The 25606-nt window shown below is 44.6% G+C and overlaps 2 protein-coding genes across 9 annotated transcripts in view; one reads left to right on the forward strand and one right to left on the reverse strand.

Moving 5' to 3' along the window:
• Recql (RecQ like helicase) lies at positions 1–22643 on the forward strand. Of its 4 annotated transcripts, none has more exons than XM_027430171.2 (15): positions 1–129; positions 2213–2326; positions 6798–6995; positions 8243–8422; positions 10440–10546; positions 12399–12597; positions 15390–15556; positions 16250–16331; positions 17180–17328; positions 17420–17537; positions 18008–18146; positions 19279–19370; positions 20491–20710; positions 21035–21164; positions 21870–22643. In XM_027430171.2, the coding sequence occupies exons 2-15, from the start codon at positions 2311–2313 to the stop codon at positions 22017–22019; spliced, it is 1947 nt and encodes a 648-aa protein (XP_027285972.1). In that variant the 5' UTR covers positions 1–129; positions 2213–2310; the 3' UTR covers positions 22020–22643. The 4 variants fall into 4 exon arrangements, with proteins under 4 accessions (XP_027285972.1, XP_027285973.1, XP_027285974.1 ...); XM_027430172.2 differs by having other exon boundaries at positions 66–129; positions 2279–2326; XM_027430173.2 differs by lacking the exon at positions 1–129 and adding an exon at positions 651–1957.
• The window catches only part of Pyroxd1 (pyridine nucleotide-disulphide oxidoreductase domain 1), a 19660-nt gene continuing 14717 nt past the window's right edge, over positions 20664–25606 (reverse strand). For 4 of the 5 annotated variants that reach the window (XM_035448823.1, XM_027430176.2, XM_027430177.2 and 1 more), the window contains 3 exons: positions 25029–25151; positions 23780–23917; positions 22558–23034 (listed from right to left, as the gene is read on the reverse strand). In XM_035448823.1, the coding sequence (XP_035304714.1) occupies positions 22786–23034; positions 23780–23917; positions 25029–25151 (510 nt within the window). In that variant the 3' untranslated portion in view covers positions 22558–22785. Of the gene's footprint in view, positions 20797–22557; positions 23035–23779; positions 23918–25028; positions 25152–25606 lie in introns of those variants that run through there. The other variant, XM_035448822.1, reaches the window with a different exon arrangement.

The raw sequence follows: 25606 nt of genomic DNA on the forward strand, positions 1-25606 counted from the left end.
TCGCCTGGCGCCTGGGCGCCGCCAATCAGAGCAGGCCCTGGCTTGTGATTGGTGGAGCGGGCCGAGCCGGAAGGGAGGGCGCTGCGGGACGGTGGCGGGAAGGAGTTTGCACGGCGGAGCGGCTGTCAGGTGCGTGCCGGCGGCGGTGGCGGCGGCGAGCCCCGCGCGTGGGAGCCCGGGCCGCGTCTCCGCCGTCGCTTCCCGGAGCCCTGGCCGCCCACCGTCGGGTGGAGGGACGCGCGCTCCGGCTCAGCTTGCGTTTTCCTCCGCCGCGGGCAGCCCGGCTCCCGCTTTGGACGGACAGGCAGGGCTTCTCGTCTCTTAACTAGCTCCCGGTGTCTTCCGTGCTGAGCTGTCTGCTGTCGCCAAGTGACATAGTTTGCGGGACAGGTTTTTGGCAACGACATCTGATTTTTTTTTTAAATGATGGGAGGAGATGGGCGTGGGTCGTATCTCCCCTAAGCGAAGAGAGAGCTCCCGATTTCAGGTCCTGGGAAAGGCATTTTGCTAAGGCTGTTGGATCACAAAAGTGAATAGAGTCAGTCTGTGCCCTGGCCTCACGGTCCATGGACGGAAGTGCTAAGGAAATGCCGGTACACACCGGGAAGGAAGAGTCTAGGAAGTGCTAAGGAAATTCCGGTGTACACACCAGGAAGGAAGAGTCTAGGAAGTGCTAAGGAAATGCCGGTACACACCGGGAAGGAAGAGTCTAGGAAGTGGTGAGGAGATGCCGGTACACACCGGGAAGGAAGAGTCTAGGAAGTGCTAAGGAAATTCCGGTGTGCACACCAGGAAGGAAGAGTCTAGGAAGTGGTGAGGAGATGCCGGTGTGCACACCAGGAAGGAAGAGTCTAGGAAGTGGTGAGGAGATGCCGGTGTACACCTGAGGAAGGAGGAGTCTTGACTTACACTCATAATTAAATGCAGTTAGTGATGTGTGGCCTCCATACTGTTTAATCAAGGCTCAACCTGTCTTAACAGCCGCAACAGGAAGGGTGCGATTGGATAAAGCTAGCAGTCCAAGTGAGAATAGGCAGGTGTAGAATTTGTCTTTGGAGGGCACTCTTAGACTTAGCAAAATCTAAAATTAAGCAACATATAACATGCTTCCTGTTTTTTTAAGTAATGGTGACAGATTGTCATGGACTGTGCAAAATTGTCCCTAGCAGTTTGGGGAAGTACATATTCAGGTTTAAGTTTTAGCGATTAAAATTAGTATTAATTATGTTATCGCCCATTTTTTTTTTAACCGTTCCAGATTCTTTTAAGCCAATATACTAGCTGCTCCCCCACTCTCTGTCTCTGTAAGTGAGCAAACTTTACAGAGAAGTGGCATAAGCTCCCTGTCGCAGAGAGGGTGTCCTGAAATGACCTGCTTGGAATACTAGTTTCTCTTAAGGGTGAATTTAACAGTAACTCTCTAACAAGTGTTGAGTAAAATGCTAAGTGGTTGATTTATTTATGTTTTTTCCTTTATCTGCGATATTTGAATCTATCCGACTTCTTATTTGTAAAAGAAGTCCTACCAGGCATGGCTGTGCACACAGGCTAACTCAGAACTCATGACCCAGGGAAAGGCTTAGAGGAACAGTGTGTCATATTGCTAAGGTCCACATGGACCTGGTGGCAGATATATTTAATATGTGGCTTTTTTTTTCTATATACTTTGCAACTGTAGGACGTTTGGAGAGTGTTGTTGACCTTCTATTTGGCACCAGCCTCTATAGGATTTTTGAAAAAATGATATTTGCTTTCTAAAACTCTTTTTGTACACAATAGTGACAGATTGTCATTGACTGAGAATTATTCATTGTATTGGTTTGGTTTGCATTTTGTTTTGTGGTGCTGGAGATTAAACTGTTTAGCTGAACACCACGAGTTCACAAGTTGGTGAACACAAAGCCAGAGCAAACACAGCTAAGACTTGAAAGACTGGAGGATTTATTGCCACTACGAGGTAGGGAGGGCAGGGGATTATTTTGAAAATGATGCTTTCCAGGAACAAAGGGTAGGTTAGAAACTGGTTAGGGAGGCCTGTTCGTATTCATAGGGGGCAGAAGAGTTGGGAAGGATACATTCCTGCACATAACCAGGGTGCAGCACAACAGTTTCAACTGATAGTAAAGCAGATTTTGGAAGTGTGTTGTGGAGGAATCTGCCCCCCAAAAGTGCCTGCCTTGCCTGATCACTGATGCTTGTGCATCCTGACCAGGACCTGTGCCACGCCCCACAGTACTGCTGTCAGAAGATGTTGCCGTGTTTGTTCTTTCACTTGTAGAAGGACGTTTGGAGCGCCAGCTCAGTTTTAGAATGGCATCTGTCTCAGGTTAGTGGATGGAATTACTCTTTGTGTGTTTCTGCATTCTACTTTAATTTGCTCTTTGGTTAACAAAAGTTTGAAAAACTCTGATTCTAGAAATGACTTTTTAAAGGCTGTTTTATTTATGCACACAACAGAATGTCCCCTTTCAGTATTAGTCAGCAAACAGGTTACTCATGTCGTCTGTCTCCTGAACCTTCTTACCACCCCAGATCGAATGTTGGTCCACAAAGCTCCTCACACCTCCTTTCCTTCAACTCTGGAGAGTTACCGTTCTCCTTTCTCTCTCTGGCCCCCTCCATGGGGTGTCTCTGGAACCTCATGTGGGTTATACCTTCAAGGTAATGGGTGCCAAAGTGTTTTTCCTCTTTAAGGACCACAGTGCTGTACTGTCTGTATGGGACGTGTTTTGTTTGCTCATTCGTCTGTTGATGAATAATTAATTTTTTATTTTGCCAAACTTGACAACTAGGAATAATTCTGATGTGACCTTCAGTATAGAAATGTCTTAAGTTCCTCTTTGCAGTGGACTTTTAATTGTGTGTGTGTGTGTAGTATGAATGTGGGTGTGTGTGTGTGTTTGTAGTATGAATGTGGGTGTGTGTGTGCGTTTGTAGTATGAATGTGGGTGTGTGTGTGTGTGTGTGTAGTATGAATGTGGGTGTGTGTGTGCCACAGCATCCGTGGAGAGGTTGGAGGGCAATATTCTGGAATCCGTTCCCTTCCCACTGTGGATTCAAGGGACAGAACTCAGGCCATCAGGCAAGCACAGCAACCATTACCCATTGAGCCATCTCTCCAGCTGTTCTGAGTGTGTCCCTGGAATTGGAGCTGCCGAATCAAGTGTTGAATGTTTTGAGGAGCTGGAGCTGTTTTGCACAGTGATTGCCTTGATTATGCATAAAGGCTCTGAGAATGTTTGTGACTGATGTCTAGGAGACTGAGGGAAAAAAAAAGAAAACGAATATAGACTACAGATGTGATACTAAATAAATTATTTAGTTTAATTATTCTATTTTCAATGCCCAAAATGTGGCTTTTAAAAACTGACGTTACTTATTTGAACTTTTGCTCTCTATCCATGTTGACAATATGAACAGTGTGGCATTGAACACATTGGAATCTAAAGCTTTGTGTGGCTCTCTGAGTAGTTCTGTAAGTTGTAAGTTCCCAGAGGCAGTCCCTACATTATCCATCTTCCCCAGATGAGCTGTCAGTGTGTTGATGTATTTCCCTTTATTGCAGGGTTCCCATGACTAGACTGCGCTCTGATAGATAGTAAGATCTTGCTCTTGGTTTGATTGGCAGGTGACCCACTGGCTGGAACTTAAACTAGGATGGTTCTCCAGTCTTTTCTTTAGTGTAGTGGTATGACCTTTACTGCATGCTACCCTTCCAGCTGGGAAACAAGACCGAGTTCTCTTTAGAAAAACACTCAGCAGGGTCTTCTGTGTTGAACACACCTGCCACACAAACTGGCATACAACATTACAATTTGCCTAAGTGTCAGTGTGGACATATAACCACTCAAGGTTTTGTCTTTGTCTCAGGACTCATTCTCACAGGCCGCAGGTTAGTGATCAGTGGTAATAATTGGTTTAGGTCCTTACCCAAGTCTGTACTTCTGGGTAAAGACTAACAGGTGTAGCTGAGCAGAGGTTTGCTGTGGTCATGGCTGGATTCCACATCTTACTTTATTACCCAGACTTAAACTCTCCTGATGGAGTGTGATTTAAAACTAACCAAATAATGGAGCAGATCCACTTTAAGAGGCTAGTCAGTCTACTTCCTCTACTGTTCTACCCATCTGTTGATCTGAGTTTGAAATGCCCTTTGAAATTGCCTTTGGTTTGTTTTGTGTTCGATGGGAGGGAACCACTTGTTAGTTTCAACTTGGGACATTGCTAGAATGTCCACTTGTGAACCACAAGCTTAGGAGCACAGGGGTGTGACCCACTCACCTTGACATGCTCTTAGATAAAGTAGCAGCAGCATGCCCTGTGCTCTTGTCCTTGTTCCCCTTTGTGACTTGCCCAAGTCATTTGCGTGAGTATTACTCTCACCTGTAACCTGTATTGTATAGGCTGGCTTTAGAAACAGTATCAAAAGAGTATGTCTCAATACCCAAATTTTCTTACGTTCAGGACTTTGTGTAAGGGTTGCCTGCTGGTGCTGACTTTGTTTCGTGGGTTGGCACTAACACCCAGAGGCAGAATTTGACCAGAGAAGCAGAAGTGCCATGTCTGTTGAAAGGGATTCTCTGCAGTGATTAACCCTTACACGACTGTGGGAAGTAGTTAAGTCCTCTGTATGTTATCTGTGTGCCTGACAGTAGGCCTGAGATGGCTGGATGGCAGGAAGAATAAGCAGAGACCTGGAATGTGAGGAAAGCAAAGGCAAACTACTGTCTGTGAAGATGGACTGTGAGTTCTTAGCACATTACTGGTTCCACGGCTCTCACACAGTTGGGAAGATGGGGAGACTGTCATGGAGCTGCTGTGCTTTTGCACACAGCCTGGCTGAAGGTTCCCAGAGCTGGGGGAGGATGGGCTCTGCAGGCCCTGCAGCCCTGCTGCTTCCCTGAGGTTATCTTGCAGCAGCTCCATGTCAGGAAGGCAGCCAGCCCTCATCTGACACTCATCTAGAGTTGTAGATGTGGAAAGAAGAGTTCCCTAGAACTTCTCAGCGAAGGGGATTCTGGGCAGTGTAGCTCTACCCTGGCCAAGGCAGCACAGTGCAGCTTCCACCACTTGGCCTCTGTCTTAGTGGAACTTAGGAACGAACAGGAGGCTATGTTGCAATCGTGCTTCTGCTGTGGCGAAACTCTCCTTGTAGAGCCTCCCAGAGACAGCACTGATTTGTCTTCATTGTCTCCGTCGCATCCTCTTGTTTAACTTGAGGCTCTCAGCCTGATGTAGGAGGTTAACTACTATTAATCGTTTTATGTTTGGTGTTTGGGAAATAGGAGAGGAACCAAGAAATCAGAAACAGAAAGCCCCAAGTGCAGCCAATAAGCAAAGTGAAGGAGAAAGACGTAGTATGGGTGTTTTGTTCTTGGTGGTCTGTCAGTGGTCAGAATTGGTGTTTTAGTATTGCCCTCTCCAGCTTTCTACTTGAACTGTTTGTGGTTTCTTTCTAGGCTGAGACTTCTCTTATTGGTGTGCTTATTAGAGTCAACATTGTCACTTTGTAATGGCTTTATCACAGGACTATGGGAATGGTGGAGGTTCCCCATGGAGCCCTGTTCAGCAGCATCCAAAGTCTGAGGAAGGCTGAGGAAGGTTCACTCAAGGTCAGAGTAGGAGGGGCCACTGCTTCCTAAAGCTGGTTAGCTGTGCCAACAGTGAGAAAGGGAGATGGGTGTGAAGCGTGGGAAGGTAGGGGTGCATTCAAACCTGCACGGGTGGGCTGCAGCCTGTAGGAGAAGCTGGAACTTAGGAGGACAGCATGGGACTCGCCTGGTGCTCACTGGGACTTGCATCACCATGCCAGCATGTCCAGGACACTCTGTCCTGCTGAAGACCTCAGCCACACAGATGTGCAAACAAACCCACCCCAAATTTCCAGGAACACAGACAAGTTGCAGGCCACTTGCCGCTCCATTAACGTTCAGCAGGTACTGGAGGAGCTGACTTGTAACCCATGGCAACAAGGGCGCCAGCAGATACCTGACATGCAAGAGACCTGACCCTATGCCTGCCACCCCAGTGCAGCCCTGACACTGCTTCATTTCTTCCTTTCAGATCATGACCACAAGCTTGCATCTCAGGAAGAGGCATTAAACTATACTGATTGCTTGGGCAGACTTGATACCATTAGCTTTAAACTTTCCCTTGCTTCCATTGATGCGCTAGCAAAAGAGTTTCAGTGTGACTTCAACATCTGCATTGATACTTGACTTTAATAGTGGAGCTTCACACAGAGACTGATAAGTTTGTCACCGTGGTATTGTGGAGCAAGTTACCACAGCACTGGTTTTCATTTCTCGTATTCCATTGAGTTGTCTGTGACTGGCAGGGTATTATCACACCACAGCATCAGCTGAAACTTGAAGGTGCTTGTGAAGTAATGGCTCAGTCACCAGGTGGCTGGCTGGGAGAGGTTGAAGAGACTGTTAAACCAGTTCTGAGTGACATAGTAAGAATGGCAACTGTCATTTGTTACACGTTTAGTTTCTGACCAGGTCCCTGTAGAGAACTTCCTGTGCGCTGTTCCTCTTTAACTCTTCCTAGCAGTTCTTTGTTCTTAATAATCGGACATGTTGGGCATTCAACGGAAGGGGTGATTGAGATGTTGGCAAGGGTTTCTCAGGTCATTTAGCAGGGGGGACTAACCCCAGATCTCTGTGACTTTAGAACACGTTCTTAGCCCTCTGCTCTTCACTTTTAGGCTTGTAACTTAGACAGTGAGGAGTTTCCAGAATCTCATACTGTCCATTCTATCTTGTCCGTCCACCTCCTCCCCATGCCTCCCACAGCTCTAACGGAGGAGTTGGAATCCGTAACCAATGAGCTCCATGCAATTGACATCCAGATTCAAGAACTCACAGAGAGGCAGCAAGAGCTCGTCCAGAAAAAGGCAGTCCTGACAAAGAAAATCAAGCAGTGCTTAGAGGGCTCGGACGCCGAGGCGAGCAGTGACTGTGACTCCTCACCAGCTGAGTGGAATAAAGAAGGTTTGCCAGCCTCGTGCCTTCTGATTGCTGTAATGTAGAGTCGCGTCACTCCATGTGGGTCAGTCTATACCAGGAGATAGAGCTGGCTCGTGTGTGTGTGTGTGTGTGTGTGTGTGTGTGTGTGTGTGTGTGTGTGTGTGTGTGTGTGAAGGGGCAATGGGGAACTTTCAGGCAGAACATTCTTTATCCAGGTCCTTGAATTTTTTATATGTAGACTTGAAAATCAGGGTTTTCCCTGCATACAGTTTTAGTAGCAATCAGTGTCTAAAAAGTGAATAGAATATCAGCTAAGTTTTTAAGTATTAACTAAAACAAAGAGAAAGAGTTAGCCAAAACCTTGCCATAGTGAACAACCCCCATCCCCCCTTTTTTGAGTCAGTCTCTACATAGCCGTAGCTGTCCTGAACTCACTCTGTGGACCAGGCTGGCCCTGGTCTACAGAGATCTGACTGCAGTGCTGGGATTAAATGCATGCACCACTACACCCAGCCCAGAATAAACCATCCTTAATTTGAAATCATGACTGAAGGACTAGAGAGATGGCTCAGTGGTTAAGAGCACTGATTGCTGGGTTTGGTTCCCAGTGCCTACACGGTGGCTCACAAACATCTGTATCTCCAGTCTCAGGGTGTCTAGATGTGTCTAGGCATCAAGCACTCATGGTACACAGACATATATGCAGGCAAACACCATGCATCTAATGTAAACAATTAAAACTGTTGTACAAAACATATTTATTACTCACTTTAGTGGGATATTTCTAGGAATTACAATTTTGTGTGTGTGTGTGTGTGTGTGTGTGTGTGTGTGTACATTGTTTTCTGGTACTGGTCTCTAAATGCAAAATATTTATATCCAAATTTGAGTTTTGCTTAGTTTGTTCAGGCTTGAGTCTCGGGCACTGTGACTCCCTGGGCACCATTAGGGTTGTTTTTCTCGTGCCTGCCTGACTGTGCCTGCCTGACTGAACCTCCTTCACATGGGCCAGTTTCAGTTACTGGCCAGTGATTCATTGGTTTCTGATGTAATAACCATATAATAGTCAATATGCTTTTGTTTTGACTACTTAGTTATATTAATCAAAAAATTTTAAACATTTGGTGGTTTATAGATGTTAAACATTTCATGTGTGTTTGTGTGATTTGTATATATTTTGGTTGCTTTATGAAAAAAGTGAACATTTATATTCGTTTCTCATTTACAGCCTAGATCATTCTAGTCTGTTTAGCCTGTTTTTCTCTTTCTAGATTTCCCGTGGTCTGGAAAGGTTAAAGATGTACTGCAAAACGTTTTGAAACTGCAGAAGTTCAGACCCCTGCAGCTGGAAACCGTCAATGTCACCATGGCTAGAAAGGACATCTTTCTGGTCATGCCCACAGGAGGTGGGAAGAGCCTGTGCTACCAGCTGCCGGCACTGTGCTCAGATGGTGTGTACAATGGAAGGGCTGCCATGGAAGTGACTGAAAACAACGTTCAGTAGACTGTCTTTGTTTCAGTTGTCTGTCAGTACCAGTTATCCACTAAAACGGCTCCCAGTGGAGAAAGGACTTGTTTGAGGCTGGGGAGAGAAATGCTGAGGTTGTTGTAGGGCCTACGGACTCCACAGTGCTTAAAGGCGTGCAGGCGGGCTGGAGTGGAAGGGGGCGTGGGGTGAGATAGCTCTGGGCCAGATGAGCTAGGCTGCCATAAGTTACGTCTCTGGAGCCGCTGGAGAGAACTGTGACCTCCCAAGGGGCGTGAGGAGAGAGGAGGACTTCAATGGCACCCGAAGCGGAGAGACAGAGGGACTTGCAGGGAGCTGAGGAGTAGCCAGGCGGCGGGGCGGGGCGGGGGGGAGGGGTGATCAGGAGAAGGTGCTGGGATCAGTCTAGGCACAGGGAAGGCGGAGGAGGTGGTTACCTGTGATGTCTGCCTGTGGAAGGTCACATAGAAGCAGGACCTAAAGGATCAAGGTTAACGTCCAGGCCTAGTCTTTGAACTTGGCTAGGAATTGAGGCAGAGGCTGGGTGGGGTCCAGCCAGCAAGTCCGAGTGAGGCTGAGTGACTGGGAAGCCAGGCTTCTGAGGGTGGGGTTTTCTGAAAAGAACAGCTACTCGGAAAGAAGAGAGAGGTATCTTAGACTGCAGAATTTCTAAACAGTTAAAGTTTATTGCTAACAGTTCTGAAGGCCACAGAAGCCAAGATCAAGGGGACAGCAGGTTTGATGTCTGGAATGGACCTGTCCCTTAGAAAGGTCCTGTGTTGCCGCACCCTCATGTCACAGGGCCAGTCCCTTCCTCCTTGCTTATGGGGGCACTGATCCCAGGCCACAGCCTTCCTGACTTCCTCCCTTCCCCAAAGGCTGTGCTTTTCAACACCACCACACACAGTGTGTCTTTGGTTCCAACAAGGCTTTCAGGGGGACGGTAGTATTTAGATCACTGCAGGTGTTGAGGATCTCTGAAAGATGAGGGATGCATGATTATGCTTTAGTGTAGTGAGTGCGTGTGCCTGAGAAGGAAGAAGGTGACGGTGTGGGAGAGAGGAAGAGTAGCTGACAGGGCAGAAGCCCTGGTCAGGTCCTAATGTGAGTAGATGCATTTAAACCTGTCTCTCCTCTGCCACATTCTTGTGAGGAACAAACAGCAGAAATGTAAAAGTTGTGTCATTTTAACAGCGTAAAGTGACTTGCAGAGTTTGTTCAGTCACCGTGCTGCTCACTGGTTTGCACTTAGGCCGACTGATGTGCAGAGTGAAACCCACATGTGCCTGCCTTCGGAGCAGCACACTGTGTCCTCTGGACAGCTTTGGGGTAATGTTTCTCTGCTAAAGCACTTTAGTACTAGGCCTGGTGTGTTACTTCATTGAGATTTTCTGTATTGGTTGTTAAAGAGGGCAACAAATTCAAAATAGTGAAATCTGTGTTTCTATGGGATTGAAGAAAGGTAGAGATTTCTGTTATCTTAAAAAAATATTTTAGTTTTCATTTGTGTGTGTGTGTGTGTATGTGTGTGTGCGAGAGAGAATGAGAGAGAGAGAGACAGAGACAGAGACAGAGAGAGAGAGAAAGAATGTCTGTGTCCACATGCATGCGGAGTCCTCTGAGCTCAGAAGAGGCATTGGATCTCATGCAGTTAGAGTTACAGCTGGTTGTGAACCACCACGTGCTGGGAACTGAATCCCGGTGCGTGTGAGACTCAGCTCTTACCTCCTGAGCCATCACTCCAGCCCAGGGTTATGTTGTATTTTATTTGGCTTACATTCATCTTGTCTGGTCTGTCTGGTCTTTTATTTTGCCCATCTCCTTTATTTATGCAGCTAAGAAATAGTTATGCTGACAAATCTGCATCAAAAACACCATGAATAGTGAGTAGATAGTCCCACAGGGTGCACAGAGTGAGTAGGGCAGCCCATCGTGGCTCGAGTGTAAGGTTGAAAGTGGGTTTTGTTTTTCTTCTCTTTTAGGTTTTACACTTGTGATTTGCCCACTCATCTCTCTTATGGAAGATCAATTGATGGTTTTAAAACAGTTGGGAATTTCAGCGACTATGTTGAATGCTTCTAGCTCTAAGGTCTGTGAGTATGATTTGGGTTTTCAGTTATAAACTCTTAGTTGATTTGGGTCTCAGCTGTGTCCGAGTTGCCTCTAAGTTACAAGCCCTCAATCAGGAGTCACAATCTTCTGCTCACAGGCTAGTTCTGGACACTGTCTGTTTTTTTGTTTTGTTTTGTTTTTGTGTGTGTGTGTACCCCATTCATTAAAAAATACCCTTTATACTTATAAAGATGAGGAAAAGAAAAACAATGAAACAACAGTGAAAACCAGCAGGTTCTATGACATGTGAAGTCAGAGATTTTGAGTCCCGTGTCCATAAGTAAACTTGTTGGAATCGGCAAGCCCATTTTCTTAGGCACTGCTTCCCTCCTGCAGCAACTCAGAGTTGGGTGGTGGTGGTGGTGAACACGCATTCCACATGGCAGCCTTCCTCATGTCTAGCACTCCCGAGGAAGCGTTTGCTAACACGTTTGTGTTATGTACTATGAACGAGCAAGGAGGCTCTGGGGAGACGGTTCAGTGGGGACAGTGCTTGCAGCATGAGAGCAGGCTGAGTAATTCAGGACTTGTAGTCCTAGGACTGGGGAGGTGGAGACAGGAGGGTCCTGGAGCTTGCTGGCCAGCCAGCCTAGCCTAACTGGGGAGGTGGAGACAGGAGGGCCCTGGAGCTTGCTGGCCAGCCAGCCCAGCCTAATTGATGAGCCCCAGGTTCAGCGAGAGACTGTCTCAAGAAATAAAGTGGAGAAGAGGAAACTTTACTCTGACTTCTGATGTTGGCTACATGTGAGCATCTCCACATGCATACAACACACTCATAAATAGCAAAGAAGAACCTTTAATATAGTTTAATATAGAAAACGAGTTATTAAGAACATGTGTGAGGAAATGGACCATCTTATCCTTATCTGCAAGGACAGACCACTTCCAAGATGTTCTTTGTAAATTTTACTCTCCAACTCTTTAAAAATACACAAATGAGTGTCAGTAGTAAAAGAAAAAAGAAAAGAAAAAGAAGTTGCTGTATAGTTGCCATTCTTCATCTATACCCTTAATAGAATAAATCCAAGGCCTCGTGTTTTGATTGGAAATTTTTCAGTGTATAACTCTTACTATTTTGTCTTGTTTCACTTATTTGTGTGTCAGTAGAGTAGGGTGTGAACATGCCACAGTGTATACATGTGGGGGTCAGAAGACAGCTTGCAGGAGTCACTGTCTCCTTCCACCATGTGTTTCCTGAGGACCAAACTCAGTTCTTAGGTTTAGCAGCAGACTCCTTTGCCTGCTGAGCCATCTTGCCGGTCCCTGTACGTACCTCTAAAGAAGTGAAAAAAGAAAGCTCAGTGCAACCCTGACAGCATTCTGTCTAAAGTATTAATATGATAGAATGTGGAATGGTGAGTGTACCCAAGAGTCTATCTATTTAAATAGATATTTGATAACCTCATTAAAATAGCTATAATTAAAAAATATTTTTATTCATAGGTGTATAATTATAAATGTAATGAATGAACTTGTAAAACCGACCATTATGGACACAGCTACTGTATTTGGTTCACATTTTGGGTTCTGTTAACAATTTAAAATTATGCACATTCTTTATTGCAGAATTTTATCACATTCGTGTTTCCCCTCTTTTTTTTGCCAAGTGACTGATTTTAACTTCAGCCATCTGGAGTAAGTGAGTCACTAGACTACTGTTGGCACAGCTGCCATGAAGCTTCCAGAGGGATGTGGCTTCAGTTTTAATGAGCCAGCATCTGCTCCAGGAAGAGCCCTAGATTGTTGCTTTTCAGTAACAAATACCCATTTTTCATGTAGTATCATGGCCCACCTGCTTGACTCTACAATGATTGTTTTGTCTTTACCAGGAGCATGTGAAATGGGTTCATGCTGAAATGGTGAATAAAAACTCCCAATTAAAGCTGGTTTATGTGACTCCAGAGAAAATTGCAAAAAGCAAGATGTTCATGTCCAGACTAGAGAAAGCGTATGAAGCTGGAAGACTGACTCGGATAGCCGTGGATGAAGTGCATTGCTGCAGTCAGTGGGGACATGATTTCAGGCCTGGTACGCACGCTTGTTCACGATGGGGACTGACGGGGTTCTCGCTCAGCTCAGCGTGGCAGAAGTGCCTGCCTCTGTTGAGACTGTTCACTTGTGTGGTGGGTTGCAGCATCTCATGTCCTTGTGCTGGCCTGTGAGATGCCTGTCTTCTGGCCCGTAGTACATGTTTCTTGACTGTTTCTTATTTATTTTGGAATTTGCAAGACTTTAAAGCTATTCTCGTCTTTCTGGGTTTTTCAGTGTCTCACCCAACTTGGAGCAGTTGGAGTTTGATGAGATGCAGTATTTAGTAATACTTGAGCTGACAACTTAATCCCATAGTCATCCTAGAGAAAGTTACTCATCATTACTTCATTTGAAAAGATCTCGGCTAAGGAGATAGATAGTTCAGTGGTCGTGTTCCCTTTCCAGGTGTCTGAACCTGAATGTGAATCCCCAGGACGCAGGAAAGCTGACTCAAGTAGCTTAGAACTCCTTCGTCCAGATGGGAGGGGGAGACAGGAGAATCCCTGGGAGCTTGTGGGCCAGCTTGCCAGGCATATGCAGCACAGTAGCAACAACAAAAAAGACATTGCCTCAGTGGTAGAAGGTGAAGAACCAACACCTAAGGTGGTCAGTGACCTCTACATGGATGTGTTCACACATACATCATACATACATGCACAATTTATTATTTTGTTTTGTTTTGTTTTGTTTTGTTTTGTTTTGTTCTTTTTGAGGCAGGGTCTCTGTGTAGTCTGGGAACTCCCTTATGTAGACTAGGTTGGCCTTGAGATCACAGAGATATGACTGTTTCTGTGTGTGTGTGTCCCTCCCCCCCCCCATGTGCTTGAAGTAAAGGCTTGTGCAGTCTTCTTTGGCCACAACTTTTTAAATTAAGAATTCTTATTCCTTGCTTTGGCCACGTTTCCTTTGGGGGTTTTTCACTCTCAAGGACCTCCTGGGTCAGCCTGCTTGTCTGTCCATGGGTCCTATGTTTTCCCCATGCAGTCTCTGTGCCATAGCCCCTGCCTCTCTGCACTTGCCCTGGACTGTGGCCATTCTGCCAGCCTGTGTCAGGTGAGGCCTGCTTTCCCATCCTGATGTCCACGTTTCTGCACCATTTCCACCACAGCTCAGCTCTCTGTCGGTCAGTTACCCTGTTAGCTGTTTGCAGTCCTCCCAGTAATTGCACCTGTCAGTGTTTGGTTTTACTCCCTCAGAGTGGTCACAGTGGCCACTTCCCATCCCACCACTTTCTTCTCCCTTGCCTACTCTCATGTAACAAACACTATCAAACACTATTGGATTTCTTACTTTCCTTTTTTTTTTTGTCTCTTTCACTTTTTTCCTTAGATATCAGTGTTCTCTAGAGTTCTATTCTGCCTTTACCTTTCTTTAAATTTCTTCCATGATAGTGATCTTATGGTCCATGGTGAAGGAGGTCCAACCAGAGCTGGGAGGGCCACATATAGTGTCCAAGGGGTCTTAGTGGGGAAGTTGATGGAGAGCCCCCCTCCCCTGAGGCCTTGTCCTCTGAGTAGCATCTGTGGAGCCTGCTGTACGGTCTACCACTGTTCTTGTTGAAGCTTGCAGTTGGAAGAGGAGTCCAAGGAAGAATTGGACTAGGTTGACTAGAACTTGCCTGGAAGATGCTCAAAGACAAGTTGCTCTTGGTAGGAATTCTGGGAGGTAGAATTCCCTGAATGCATTGGAAAGTAGGTTCATCCAGATTATACCCTGTGATCTGACCCCTGAATTGCTTGCTGGGTAATTCCCACAGTAATTAGCACTATGTCTGTCCTCCTGCTCGACCCTGTGTATTGTTCCAGACCTGACACAAACGCTCTCTCTGAAGTCTACAACTCCCTAGGCAGTCATCTCCCAAGCCCACTTCCTACCACATTTCTTTTTCAGTTTCTTCTGAACATTTTAAGTACTGAAGGGGAATAAGGACCACTCTTGTCCTGATTGAGTGTATGACAGGTATCAGCCTGAATGGCGTCTCAGCAACAGGTTCTTCCAAAAGCAGTGGCCTTACCTTGTCTTCTGCTATGAACTGCTACTCTTGGGTGGTACTGGGTGGTAGACCTGTGATGATCACACGGACGACTGGTGGCTTCATCTAGCTTGCTGGTTGCAATAGATCAAGAGTTCTGATTTTCCCACTGTCTCTTGAGCCTATTGTTTAACAAGTATACCACAGTGCACTGCTTGACAGCACAGCATGCCTCGTGCCCCTTACTGCATGACCTTTTCTGGGACTATCACTGCTGTTCAACCCAGATAGAGAAGGCCATGACACATCAAAGAAACAGTTCCACCCAACTCCAGCTTGGTGAAGCAATGGAGTTTAGTTTATATACAGAAACACGGCTGATTTGGGGGCCTGTCACTGAAAAGCTCCCCCAGCTTGGGTGACGACTCAGGAGGGAGTCCTGGGTAGGATGACTGGCAGTGCACTACTGGAGAGCCTCCCTTGTCCCAGTAATTGTTTACTTACACAACCTCATGGAAACACCTTTCCAGTCACTAGAGTTTCTTGAGCCTGAGTGGCCTTCCACCCACAAATGTTTCAGTCTAGAGGAACTATCTCCACAACACCTGCTGTTAACAGACCTCTGCCAAGAACATTATTTCTGAAGAAAAGTGCAGTAAAGCCTCTGAATTTAGGAGCGGCAGGCCCTTCAGATGTAGTTATAGTTAACTCTGCAAGTAAAACTGGGAGCCATTGCTCATCCGTGTGGTGTTGAGCATCTGATTTACTCTCATTCTCTGAGGGATCACAGAGAGACAGACCTTGCCATCTTTTTCAGATTATAAGGCACTCGGCATCTTGAAGCGCCAGTTTCCCAACACCTCGCTGATTGGGCTGACTGCAACAGCAACTAACCATGTTTTGAAGGATGCACAGAAAATCCTGTGTGTGGAAAAGTGTTTGACTTTTACAGCATCTTTCAACCGACCAAATCTTTATTATGAGGTATACAGAGGTTGTGTTTCTTCATTGTGCTTATTTATAATGACAGTGTAAGCATTTTTAATGTCATGAAGTAATTACTATGACATTCATTAGTGCTTTATTGTGCACCAGAATCCGCATTAGATGTGTTAAGTGATACTGTCTTTTATACACAATTTGAGCAAGTGTGGGATATTTGTTAGATTATTTCTTGCACAAGGATTGAGAGCAAGGAGGGGTAAAATCAAGAGGCCTACTGACTTCTGTGTAACTAAGTAATCGAAACATGTATACACATTAATGAGTTCACCAGTATTTCCCATGTGGATTTTATCTGATACATATGCTTGGAGGTAAAACATCCCAGTGGCTTCCTGATTTCATTCAAGCTGTGTTAAGGACAGATTTAATCTTTGCATTTTCATTGCTTTCATACTGTGCTTTATGTTTTTATTAAAGCACCAGACAATAGAAAAGCACCCATCTTCACAAGTTACCTGCTGTTCTATGCCTCCTCACTGTGGCAGATTAGGGACTGAAAATCAAGGAGAGGCTGGGCAGAGGCAGGAATGAGTCAGATGGGTGAATGCTATGAGGTCAGCAAGAGTGACAGGGAGGGATACTTCCCATGAGGACTCGCACCTCAGAGGTTGTAGCAGGTACAACCTAGATGGCACCGGTGAATCTACTTTTTAACAAGACTGCTTTTTGTAGGTTCGGCAAAAGCCCCCAAATGCTGAAGACTTTATTGAGGACATTGTAAAGCTCATTAATGGACGATACAAAGGGCGATCAGGTAATATTAAAAAAAAGTCAGCTTGGGGGCTGAGAATCCATTTATAAAACGGCATCAATCCCTCCAGTGACACCTGACTTAACTGAAAATGAGATCAAATCTGTTTGTCTGGTCTTAGGGGCTGTGTGTGGCATCCTCGTCACAGTTGGAGTCAAAGCTGCCTGCTTTGCCTACAGGGGCGTAGGCCCAGTGACAGTATGGTTGACACATTAGCTGGTGTCTGTTGTGTACCTTCCTGTGTGAGCAGTGACGTTCTGAAGAGACACAAGACAACAGATTCTTACAGGAAGGGTCCTGGGCATACTTACCAGATTAAGCAGGGTGACATTGGGGACATCTGTTCTTGAGTTCCCAAGCTAAGGACTTACACCAGTGCCTAGCACTGTCCTCCAGGTGGTTAGGAGAGAGTAATGGTACTTGGGAAAAGGAGCTCCTGAGTCAAATCTGGGAGAGGCTGCAGCTGTTCGTCTCTCCTGGAGTTTGCGCCTACACACTAGGGGCTATCACTGTCTCTTACCCCCCCATCCCCCATGGAAAGGCCAGTTGGACTGAATCTTCGAAGATTCTTCAGACTCACTCTTCAGAACAGCTCACAGAGATTACATCAGTTTAAGGAATACTGGGTAGTGGGGATAAAGTTGCAGAGCTCTTTGGGCATGAGAACCCCAGGGCTTAGGTTCTGCTTAGGGTAAGCTGGACATCAAACCTTGGGATATACCCAACAATCAGTATCTGCTCAGGGGCGTGGGCTTTCATAACTCATTTTCCCTTCTGCCTTGTAACAGTTCAGTGTCTTGAGCATGGTGCTTTGCATACATCCCTAATAACTTGGTCATATTTTACTGCAGGAATCATTTACTGTTTTTCTCAGAAAGACTCTGAACAAGTTACCATTAGTTTACAAAAACTGGGAATTCGTGCAGGCACTTACCATGCCAATATGGAACCAGAAGATAAGACCAGGGTTCATACACAGTGGTCAGCCAATGAACTTCAGGTTAAGTATATGTGTTTTCTATGAAAGCCTAACTTAGCTGTAAAAAGATTTAAGTGACTTCATTAACTAATCAAGTATTAACACATTTTAGGTGGTTGTAGCTACAGTTGCATTTGGCATGGGAATTGATAAGCCAGATGTGAGGTTTGTCATCCATCATTCAATGAGCAAATCCATGGAGAATTACTATCAAGAGAGTGGGCGTGCAGGTATGTAGGGCTGTAATCCAAAAGTAATCTCGGGAGGCTTTGCAGAGCACATGCTGAGAATTGTGTGCTTTCAATGCTTGCTTATATATAGTAATTTTTAGAACACGTCTTTTTAAAAACCAGATCTATAGTTATTTACACACATTCTGTTGAGGTGTTAAAACTGTTTCTTATGTGTTGTAAGCTATTATAATGTTCATGTCTACCACTTGGAATTTTAATTAGTAGGTTCACATATACAACCTAAATAATTGAACTATTCATGAACATTCTTTTTTCTATATTAATAGGCTGATTTTTGATGAGCCTCTTTGTAGTCATTTAAAACCCTCAGGGTAGCTCTTACAGATTAACTTCATAGCTAAAAACTTCTAGCTGTATTGTGAAGCTGTCAGCCAACTGACATATACTTTTGCATGTTATGGATTTTTGAAAGCAGTGATGCAAACTCAAGATTCCCCAAAGCACAGGTCGCGATGACTCGAGAGCAGACTGCATTCTGTACTACGGCTTTGGAGACATATTCAGGATCAGCTCGATGGTGGTCATGGAGAACGTAGGGCAGCAGAAGTTGTATGAGATGGTGTCGTACTGCCAGAATATAAGCAAGTGAGCAACCTGCCTTCGTGTAGATAGCATGTCATGTGTGTGTTGTGTGGTGGTTGGGTGCCTACTGAATACACTGCTATTAGTACAGAACACTGTAAAGGTAAATGCCTGTGGTGGAGAGACCTGGACCCCTGACTGCCTTCCTCTAAGAAGAGAGGCTCTGTCTGTCTTTGAGGTATTCCTTGAGGCCAGTCTGTTGAAGGTTATGACTGAAGCCTCTTTCCTTTGGCTCTGGTGTGTAGCTGCTTACAGTGACTGGAAAGGTGTGTGGGAAGATAGGCACTGGGGAGGTAAGTTCAGGCATGTCCACCCTGGTGCTGAGTCTCTGGGTGATCCAGGGCGGGGTCAAGTTTCTCATTAAGAAATACAATCAATCTCTGCTTATAACACTCAGCTCCCTTGGGGCCCTGGGGCCCCAGGGCCCGAAACCATCCTGTCACAAAAGAGCTCAAAAGTGTCCAAGTAAACAGTGACCTGCCAGTGATAAAAACTTCATTTGCTTTCCAACTAATGCCACAGTAGTCAAAAGAAAGGAGATAGTAGAAATTTCTTTTCAGGGAGTCCAGGAGACTCCTCGGAAGACAACTTTCAGGTTAGTCTAAAATAGAAGAAACTACAGCATCAAGAACGTTCTCCTCAAAGTGAGACAGATAACTTCTGAAGTGATGATTGTCAACACACTGCTGGTAAAATAGGAATCACCTGAGACTCCCTGGGTGGGTTCATTATAGTCACAGGGTTCCTTATATGGCAGCGGGCGTAAAGAAGTCAGCTTGTTGTGATGAGAGTAGCCTCAGCCCACAGTTGATGGCTCTGAAGGCAGAGGGTGCCAGGGACTGAGGAGTGTGGGCAAACTCTAGACCGTGTTAAATAAAGCACAGAGATTAGGGCTTCCAGAGACATCCAGCCTGCCACTACCTTGACTTTGACCCTGTCAGATTTCTTACACAGAGGTAAGATAACACTTGGCATTGGCCTGGTCACCACATCTGTGGGCTACCATGACAGCAGTAGAAAGCCAGCAGGGTATGTGTTCCTCTGAAGCAGATGCTAAAAGCTTGACTAGGCGAATGACCTCTCTCTCTCTCTCTCTCTCTCTCTCTCTCTCTCTCTCTCTCTGTCTCGTTTGCAGGTGTCGTCGTGTGTTGATCGCACAACATTTTGATGAAGTGTGGAATGCAGACGCCTGTAACAAAATGTGTGACAACTGCTGTAAAGACCTTTGTAAGCTTGTTTTAGACTCTTAGCAGCTCAGGGCATCGGGGCTGCATGTGGGAAGTGAATTAAGTACAATTAAAACCAAATAGAATTCAAAGGCAAACTGGGATTAGAATTTTTCACATTCAAAAGTGCTATAAAATTTTTTTGATCATGAAATATGTTTTATTTTTGAAATTTTTTCTAAAACAAAAGATTGTGTCTGCTTTTAGAAAGATACATCTACCTTCAGAAAACACCAAGTTGTTGGCTTTCATACTGTATCCCAGGCAAGCTCTTCAGTCATTTCTTTTTTATTTTTTTTGTCTTTTATTTAATTTTTACTTTTTTTGTGATATAAATTTTTGAAACAAAGGTAAGTCAAATGTGTATGCATACCATTTTATATTGCTATACTGAGGACATCAAAGTTTTAAGAAATAGGGAAAAATTAGAATTCCCCTGAATAGAAAAGGCTAACATCATGACAGTCTCTATACTTCATTGTCTCTGTTCTTGATACAACATACGAACCCCTGTCTCAATGCAGTTTTAACTTCTGGTCTGTGCTGTGTTCTTGAAGAGCTGGACTGAGTAGTTCTTATTGGGAGGCCCTTGGTTTCTGATGCTTCAGTGGGTAGAGTTCTCTGTGCTTTTAACTTGACAGCTACAGACACTAATTTGATAGCTAGTTCACAAGGCTGTTTTTTATAGAGAACAAACTCATGAATCCTACATGTAAGTAAGGGTGCTAGTCTCGTATTTGGGGACTTCTATCAGAACATTCCCTTGGAGCCCAGACTGGGTTTCAGAGTATGCTGTGATTAGCAGCATCAAATAAGAAAGTGTGAAGAGCAGGTTTTCTCCTGCACTGCACACCTCACAGTGATGTCTGGCAGACACTTGTTCCTGGGGCACACAGCCTTTGACAGGTCATTGTCTTTATATCACTGTAATCCCTTCCATGTGTTTTAGGAGTAGAATTTAGTCTGGTGATAGAGCCTGAGGAGCACCCTGCTCTTAATTCTGAGCACATTAAAAGAAGTATGTGTAAAGGGCCACAGTACTAATTAAGCTATTTTAACCAGAGTTGGCTTCTCACCCTCACCTCTAGATCCCAGTTGCCCATCATTCTCTGTCCTTGCAGTGTTGGAGAAGAAGAATATAACCCAGCACTGCAGAGACCTGGTCAAGATTCTGAAGCAGGCAGAGGAACTGAATGAAAAGCTCACTCCACTGAAGCTGATGGATGCTTGGATGGGGAAGGGAGCCCCCAAGTTGAGAGTGGCTGGTGTCGTCGCCCCGGTCCTTCCCCGAGAAGACCTGGAGAAAATCATTGCACATGCTCTCCTGCAGCAGTATCTCAAGTACACAGCCCACTTGTCTTCTGTGTCTTCCTCTGAAACTGGGCAGAGTCAAAAGCTTTGCATTTTTTGATGTGAACTGTTAAGCACTATAGAAAACAGGTTACATAATAGTCTTAGACCTTGATCATGAAATCAGAAAAGTTAAAAAACAAAAATAAACAAAACACCACCACCACACCCAAGGGAAAAAAGAAAAACCAAAACCCAACCTATTTCCCTTAAGGATTCTATTTGTGTTGTTCTAGTGTTTTTTGAAATTATACTCTTCTAAATGTGTTTTCTGTGACTCCTGCAAGCTTTCTGCTTGATTCCTTTCTTTTACAGAGAAGACTACAGCTTCACAGCTTACGCTACCATCTCGTATCTGAAGGTTGGATCCAGAGCTAGTCTTCTGAGCAACGAAGCCCATGCTGTCACTTTGCAGGTGACGAGGTCCACACAGAGCGGCAGCAGGGTAACTGGATGTTAATTCTCAATATTTGCCAAGCCTCTGGGGTGCTTTTCTGAAGTTCTCGGCTAAGTTTGGTTAGACACAAATGATGTCAGTTTTCTTCCTGGGTTTTGAATTTGGACAGATAAGTAGTGGGGGGCTTTAGACTGGCCCAGTATAGAGTGGGGGGCTGCAACCACTTGGAATGTGAGGGCTCTAATTTAAAGTCTAATTCTGTGAGATGCTTCCCTCCTAATACTGGGTGAGATCCCCTGGTTAAGAAGTCTCTGCTGGGGTTAGCAAGATGGCTTAGTGATAAAAGTCCTTTCTGCTGTCCGATCCCTGGACCCGATTCCAGTGAGCTGTCATCTAATGGAGGAGATGCTCTACTCCTGTGTGCTGTCCTCTGACCTCCATGGTGTGCATATATGTGCACAATAAATAAATAATAAATGTAAAAAATAATGAAGTCTTGTGTTCTCCAGAGGTTGCAAGCCGCTGTGAAGTCTGTGCTGTGCAGCCTTTGGGAACTGCATGTCCTCTTCAGGGTGTTTCTGACAATATCCCTATTTTACGGAAGACAGTTGCCCACATTTGAACAGAAATTTGTAGACAGGGACCAGACCCTGTAAAGAGCTGCCTGATACCCAAGGGGTATTCTGAGACTCGTGAGAAAGCTGAGGAGCTGAGCATTCACTGACAGGGTGTTCCTTTGTCATTGTGCTGCAGGCTGCATCATCTGAGGCTTGCCATTCGGAACACGCAGATGCAAAAGGGGAAGAGAAAAGCTCAGGAAACTTCCAGAAGTCTACAAAAAGGCTTCAGCCATCTGGTTCTAAGAACACAGGAGCCAAGAAAAGAAAACTTGATGATGCCTGAGTGTTACCTAATCTTGCACAAAATAACTGTTTACGTATGTTCGTGTCTGGATCACTTTTATAGTTAATTGTTTAATTTTTGAAACAATTTTGTATCTTACACATATAAAGCTATATTTTCAGAGCTTATCTGAAGATGGGCGTATTCAGGACCATTTGAAAATTTGAGAATTGTATTTTACTTTTATGCAAAGTTGCCTAAATGTAATATATCTGAGATTAAGTCCATGTGGACGGTCATAAACTCATTTGCCTTGCCATGACTAGCTGTTGTTTTCTGTGTGACTCTCCTTTAAAGCAACACTATGCTGACACAGTGTACACACCTTCCCAAGATGGAGCCATTTTAAACTAAGTAATGTAGATGATTTTGAATTAGAAAAGCTGCTGTTATAATTTAGATATAAACAGTTAGGTCATCAGTACCAAGTGTATTATCAAGAAGATTCTTCACAGTCTAAGTAAATCAAGATAGCAAGCCTCCTGAAACCCTGGCCTTAACTTTGATGTTCAGGCAAAGAAAGGATCTGGTACTCGAGTGTTTTTGTGTGAGTCAAGGTTTATTGTCAACTCTGTAATTAGGAATGTTCATCTGTTAATTAATCAATAAACTAAGTTCATCCTAGGAGTTTTCTTGACTTCTTCTGAACCAGGACTCTGGCTTCTGCATTCTCGACTTATGGGGTCATTTACTTGGTGCAGTTGTTATTTTTCCCAATTCTTTCTTTCCTCCTTATTTTGAACTTAGTATTCCTGAAGATATTCTGTCAGTCAAAATAATCCTCTATATCGATATTTGGATCTAGGAGGTCCTCTCCATATGATGAAAGGTCCATCTGGTTTAAAATTAAATTTTCAAATGTTTCCTCTAAATCAGTTTCACCAATTAAGACAGCTCCCATCATGCGTCCATTCTGCATGACGACTTTGATATACTCTTGTCCTCTGGTGCACCTCAGCATTAACTCATGATCTGAGCCTAGGCCTTGTGCATTGTATTTTCCCAGCAGTACAACCTGCATGAGGATGAAAAGGTCACTTGTGAGTAGCTCCTTCCAATTCCCCACAAATAACGTAAGTTCATCTATCTGGGTCATGTTAGCTTAAACAGAAAAAACGAAAACGAAACAGTTTCATAGTGGGAGGGACCCACTGCCATATAGCCTAGTCACATTAAATTGGCATCATTAATATTTTAATATTAAAAGTAGAAAATATATGTGGGTATACTATTCAGTCTTTAAGAACATTAGAAGTGTACACACACACACAGAGTGAACCACATTTCCCTGGAACCGTGACTTAGAGATTGAATACGCAACTGAATCCGACCCTTCCTCAGACTTGTAGGCAGGTTTTCCCTTATGTCTAGTTTAGGAAAGTGGAGACCCTGTGTCAGAATCAAGAGAACTAAAAAAAGGAAACATCTGTCAGAGCCCCTGGTTCTTTCTTGGTGTGTGTGTATCTGTGTATAAATGCCTGTGCTTGCGTCATGGGTATGCAGGTGTCCATGGGGGCCAGCAGAGGGTGTCAGTAACTCGAAGTAGAGTTACAGGTGGCTGTGAGCTGTCTGACGTGGGAGCAGGGAACTGAACTCAAATCCCCTCAAGATTAGCAATAACTGCTGAGCCATCTTTCCAGACCCCCAAAACATCATTTTTGATAACACAGTTTAAACCATAGATAATTATTTGAGAAGAGGCAGTCAGTTGCCATACTTTCAAGCATAAAGGTTATTTTTTTTTCCCTTTATCATCTTACCTTATAGTTAAAAAATTTTGTGACGTGAGCAAAGAGTTCAAAGCTGAAATCCATGTCGATAGGGTGTCCCAAACTAGCTGCAGCCATGCACTTGGCCGCATACCACCCCATCTGTCGTGCCTGGGTCCACAGTCTCATCTGAAATATCGGGAAATGGTACTTTATATTACTTCTAGTTATCTGAATAAAAAGCATCATCCATGTATGTGGGTGTTTATGGGCATATTTATTGAGCATGAATATGAGTGCATGCATGCCACGAGCATGTGTGAATGTCAGTGGGCACCTTGAGTCTGTCCTTGCTTTCCACTCTGTTTGAGGTGGGTCTGTTTTGTGGTTTGGTTTTCAATTGAGTATGCCAGGTTAGCTGCTCCCCTGGCTCTCTCAGTAGGAGTGCTGGGTTACAATGGCTTATGGAGTCTCCAGCTTTTACATGGGTTTTTGGGAACCCAAACTCTGCTCTTCACACTTGTGTAAGCAAGAGCTTTCATACCCACTTCAATACTGCATCTTCCCTATGGTGACAATCTTACAAATTCCCTGCAGTGTACTTCCGATGAGTTTGTTCCAGCGAGTGTCATCTTTAGTGGTCACCACTGAAGACCAGTCAACATGGTATTTGCTAATTCTAAACTATTGCATCATACCCAACCTCTGACACCCGAACCTGATGCCATCTCTAGGGTTTCCTCGGTGAACTTAGTGGCTGAGTTTGAAACGGTCACAAGCATGTCATCGTGCTAATACTTGAGTCTGTTTACAGTGTTATGCCAGGCCACATCCAGAGCCATCCTGGGTACAGGCCTGTTGGCTGTGGACTGGAAATACCTGACAGGGGTTGTTTGAACCTGCAACTCCCTTATGTCTGCATTGAGGGTGATAAAAATCTAATTAAGTGTCTTTCTTACAAATTAGAATGTGGAACTATGAAACTCCCTCAGAATAAGGGTATCTGCTCTTTTGAGCTGTTGCTCCCGTGTATCAGATTATGACATAAATTAAGGATGTAGTTTGTCCTGGAGGGGTTATGCAGAAGAGAAAGGTAACACCCAGAATTCTTTCTACATGAAAAACATTCCAGTCTACTGAAATACGAAGTGACTTTACAGTGGGAATCTAGTTACGCGTCCACAGATCAGCAGCGAGGGCTTCCAATCTAGAGTAGAAAAGCTGGCCTTGAAAACAGGAATCCACTGCTTTATGAAAATAAACGGAATCTGACAACACACGGTCATAGGTGCGGGCTCACCTGCTGCCAGACTGGGCTTGGCTGCCAGCATGCAGTGCAGATGTCTCCAGCAGCATAGATGTCAGGAAGTGACGTGCGCATCTGGTCATCCACTTTCAGGCCGCCATCCTCTCCTAGATCAAACTGAACAGTTGTTCATTACATAAGGATGACAAAAACAGAACGTGACCTTCATGCCAATGAGAAAGTCAAGCCTGTGTGTTAACCAAACTCTGATCAGAAAGACAGAAGCAGCTGCCGAGTGTAGACACCTTGGCCAGGGATTCAATTCCTACCCAACAGACTGTAAAAAGAGTTTTACAGTCATGTTTACCCCAACCCTACTCAGAAGAACATTCTTTAACACTTTGAATGCTAAGACGCTAACGTAACAATCTGCAAGATTTACTCTTGAGAATCCATGCAGGTCAGCCTCTCACTAGCGTTTAGATAAATAAATTGGACATTATGTCTGATGATACTTAAGCTAGATGGTAATTGCTTAAGGATGCCAAGTAGACTAGACAATCAAGTCAGACATAAAACGCAGTGTTGCTGCCATCTTAGGTTACAATTTACTAAAATGATAGAGATTAGGA

The sequence above is a fragment of the Cricetulus griseus genome, chromosome 8 (assembly GCF_003668045.3).
Source record: "Cricetulus griseus strain 17A/GY chromosome 8, alternate assembly CriGri-PICRH-1.0, whole genome shotgun sequence".
Lineage (NCBI taxonomy): Eukaryota > Metazoa > Chordata > Mammalia > Rodentia > Cricetidae > Cricetulus > Cricetulus griseus.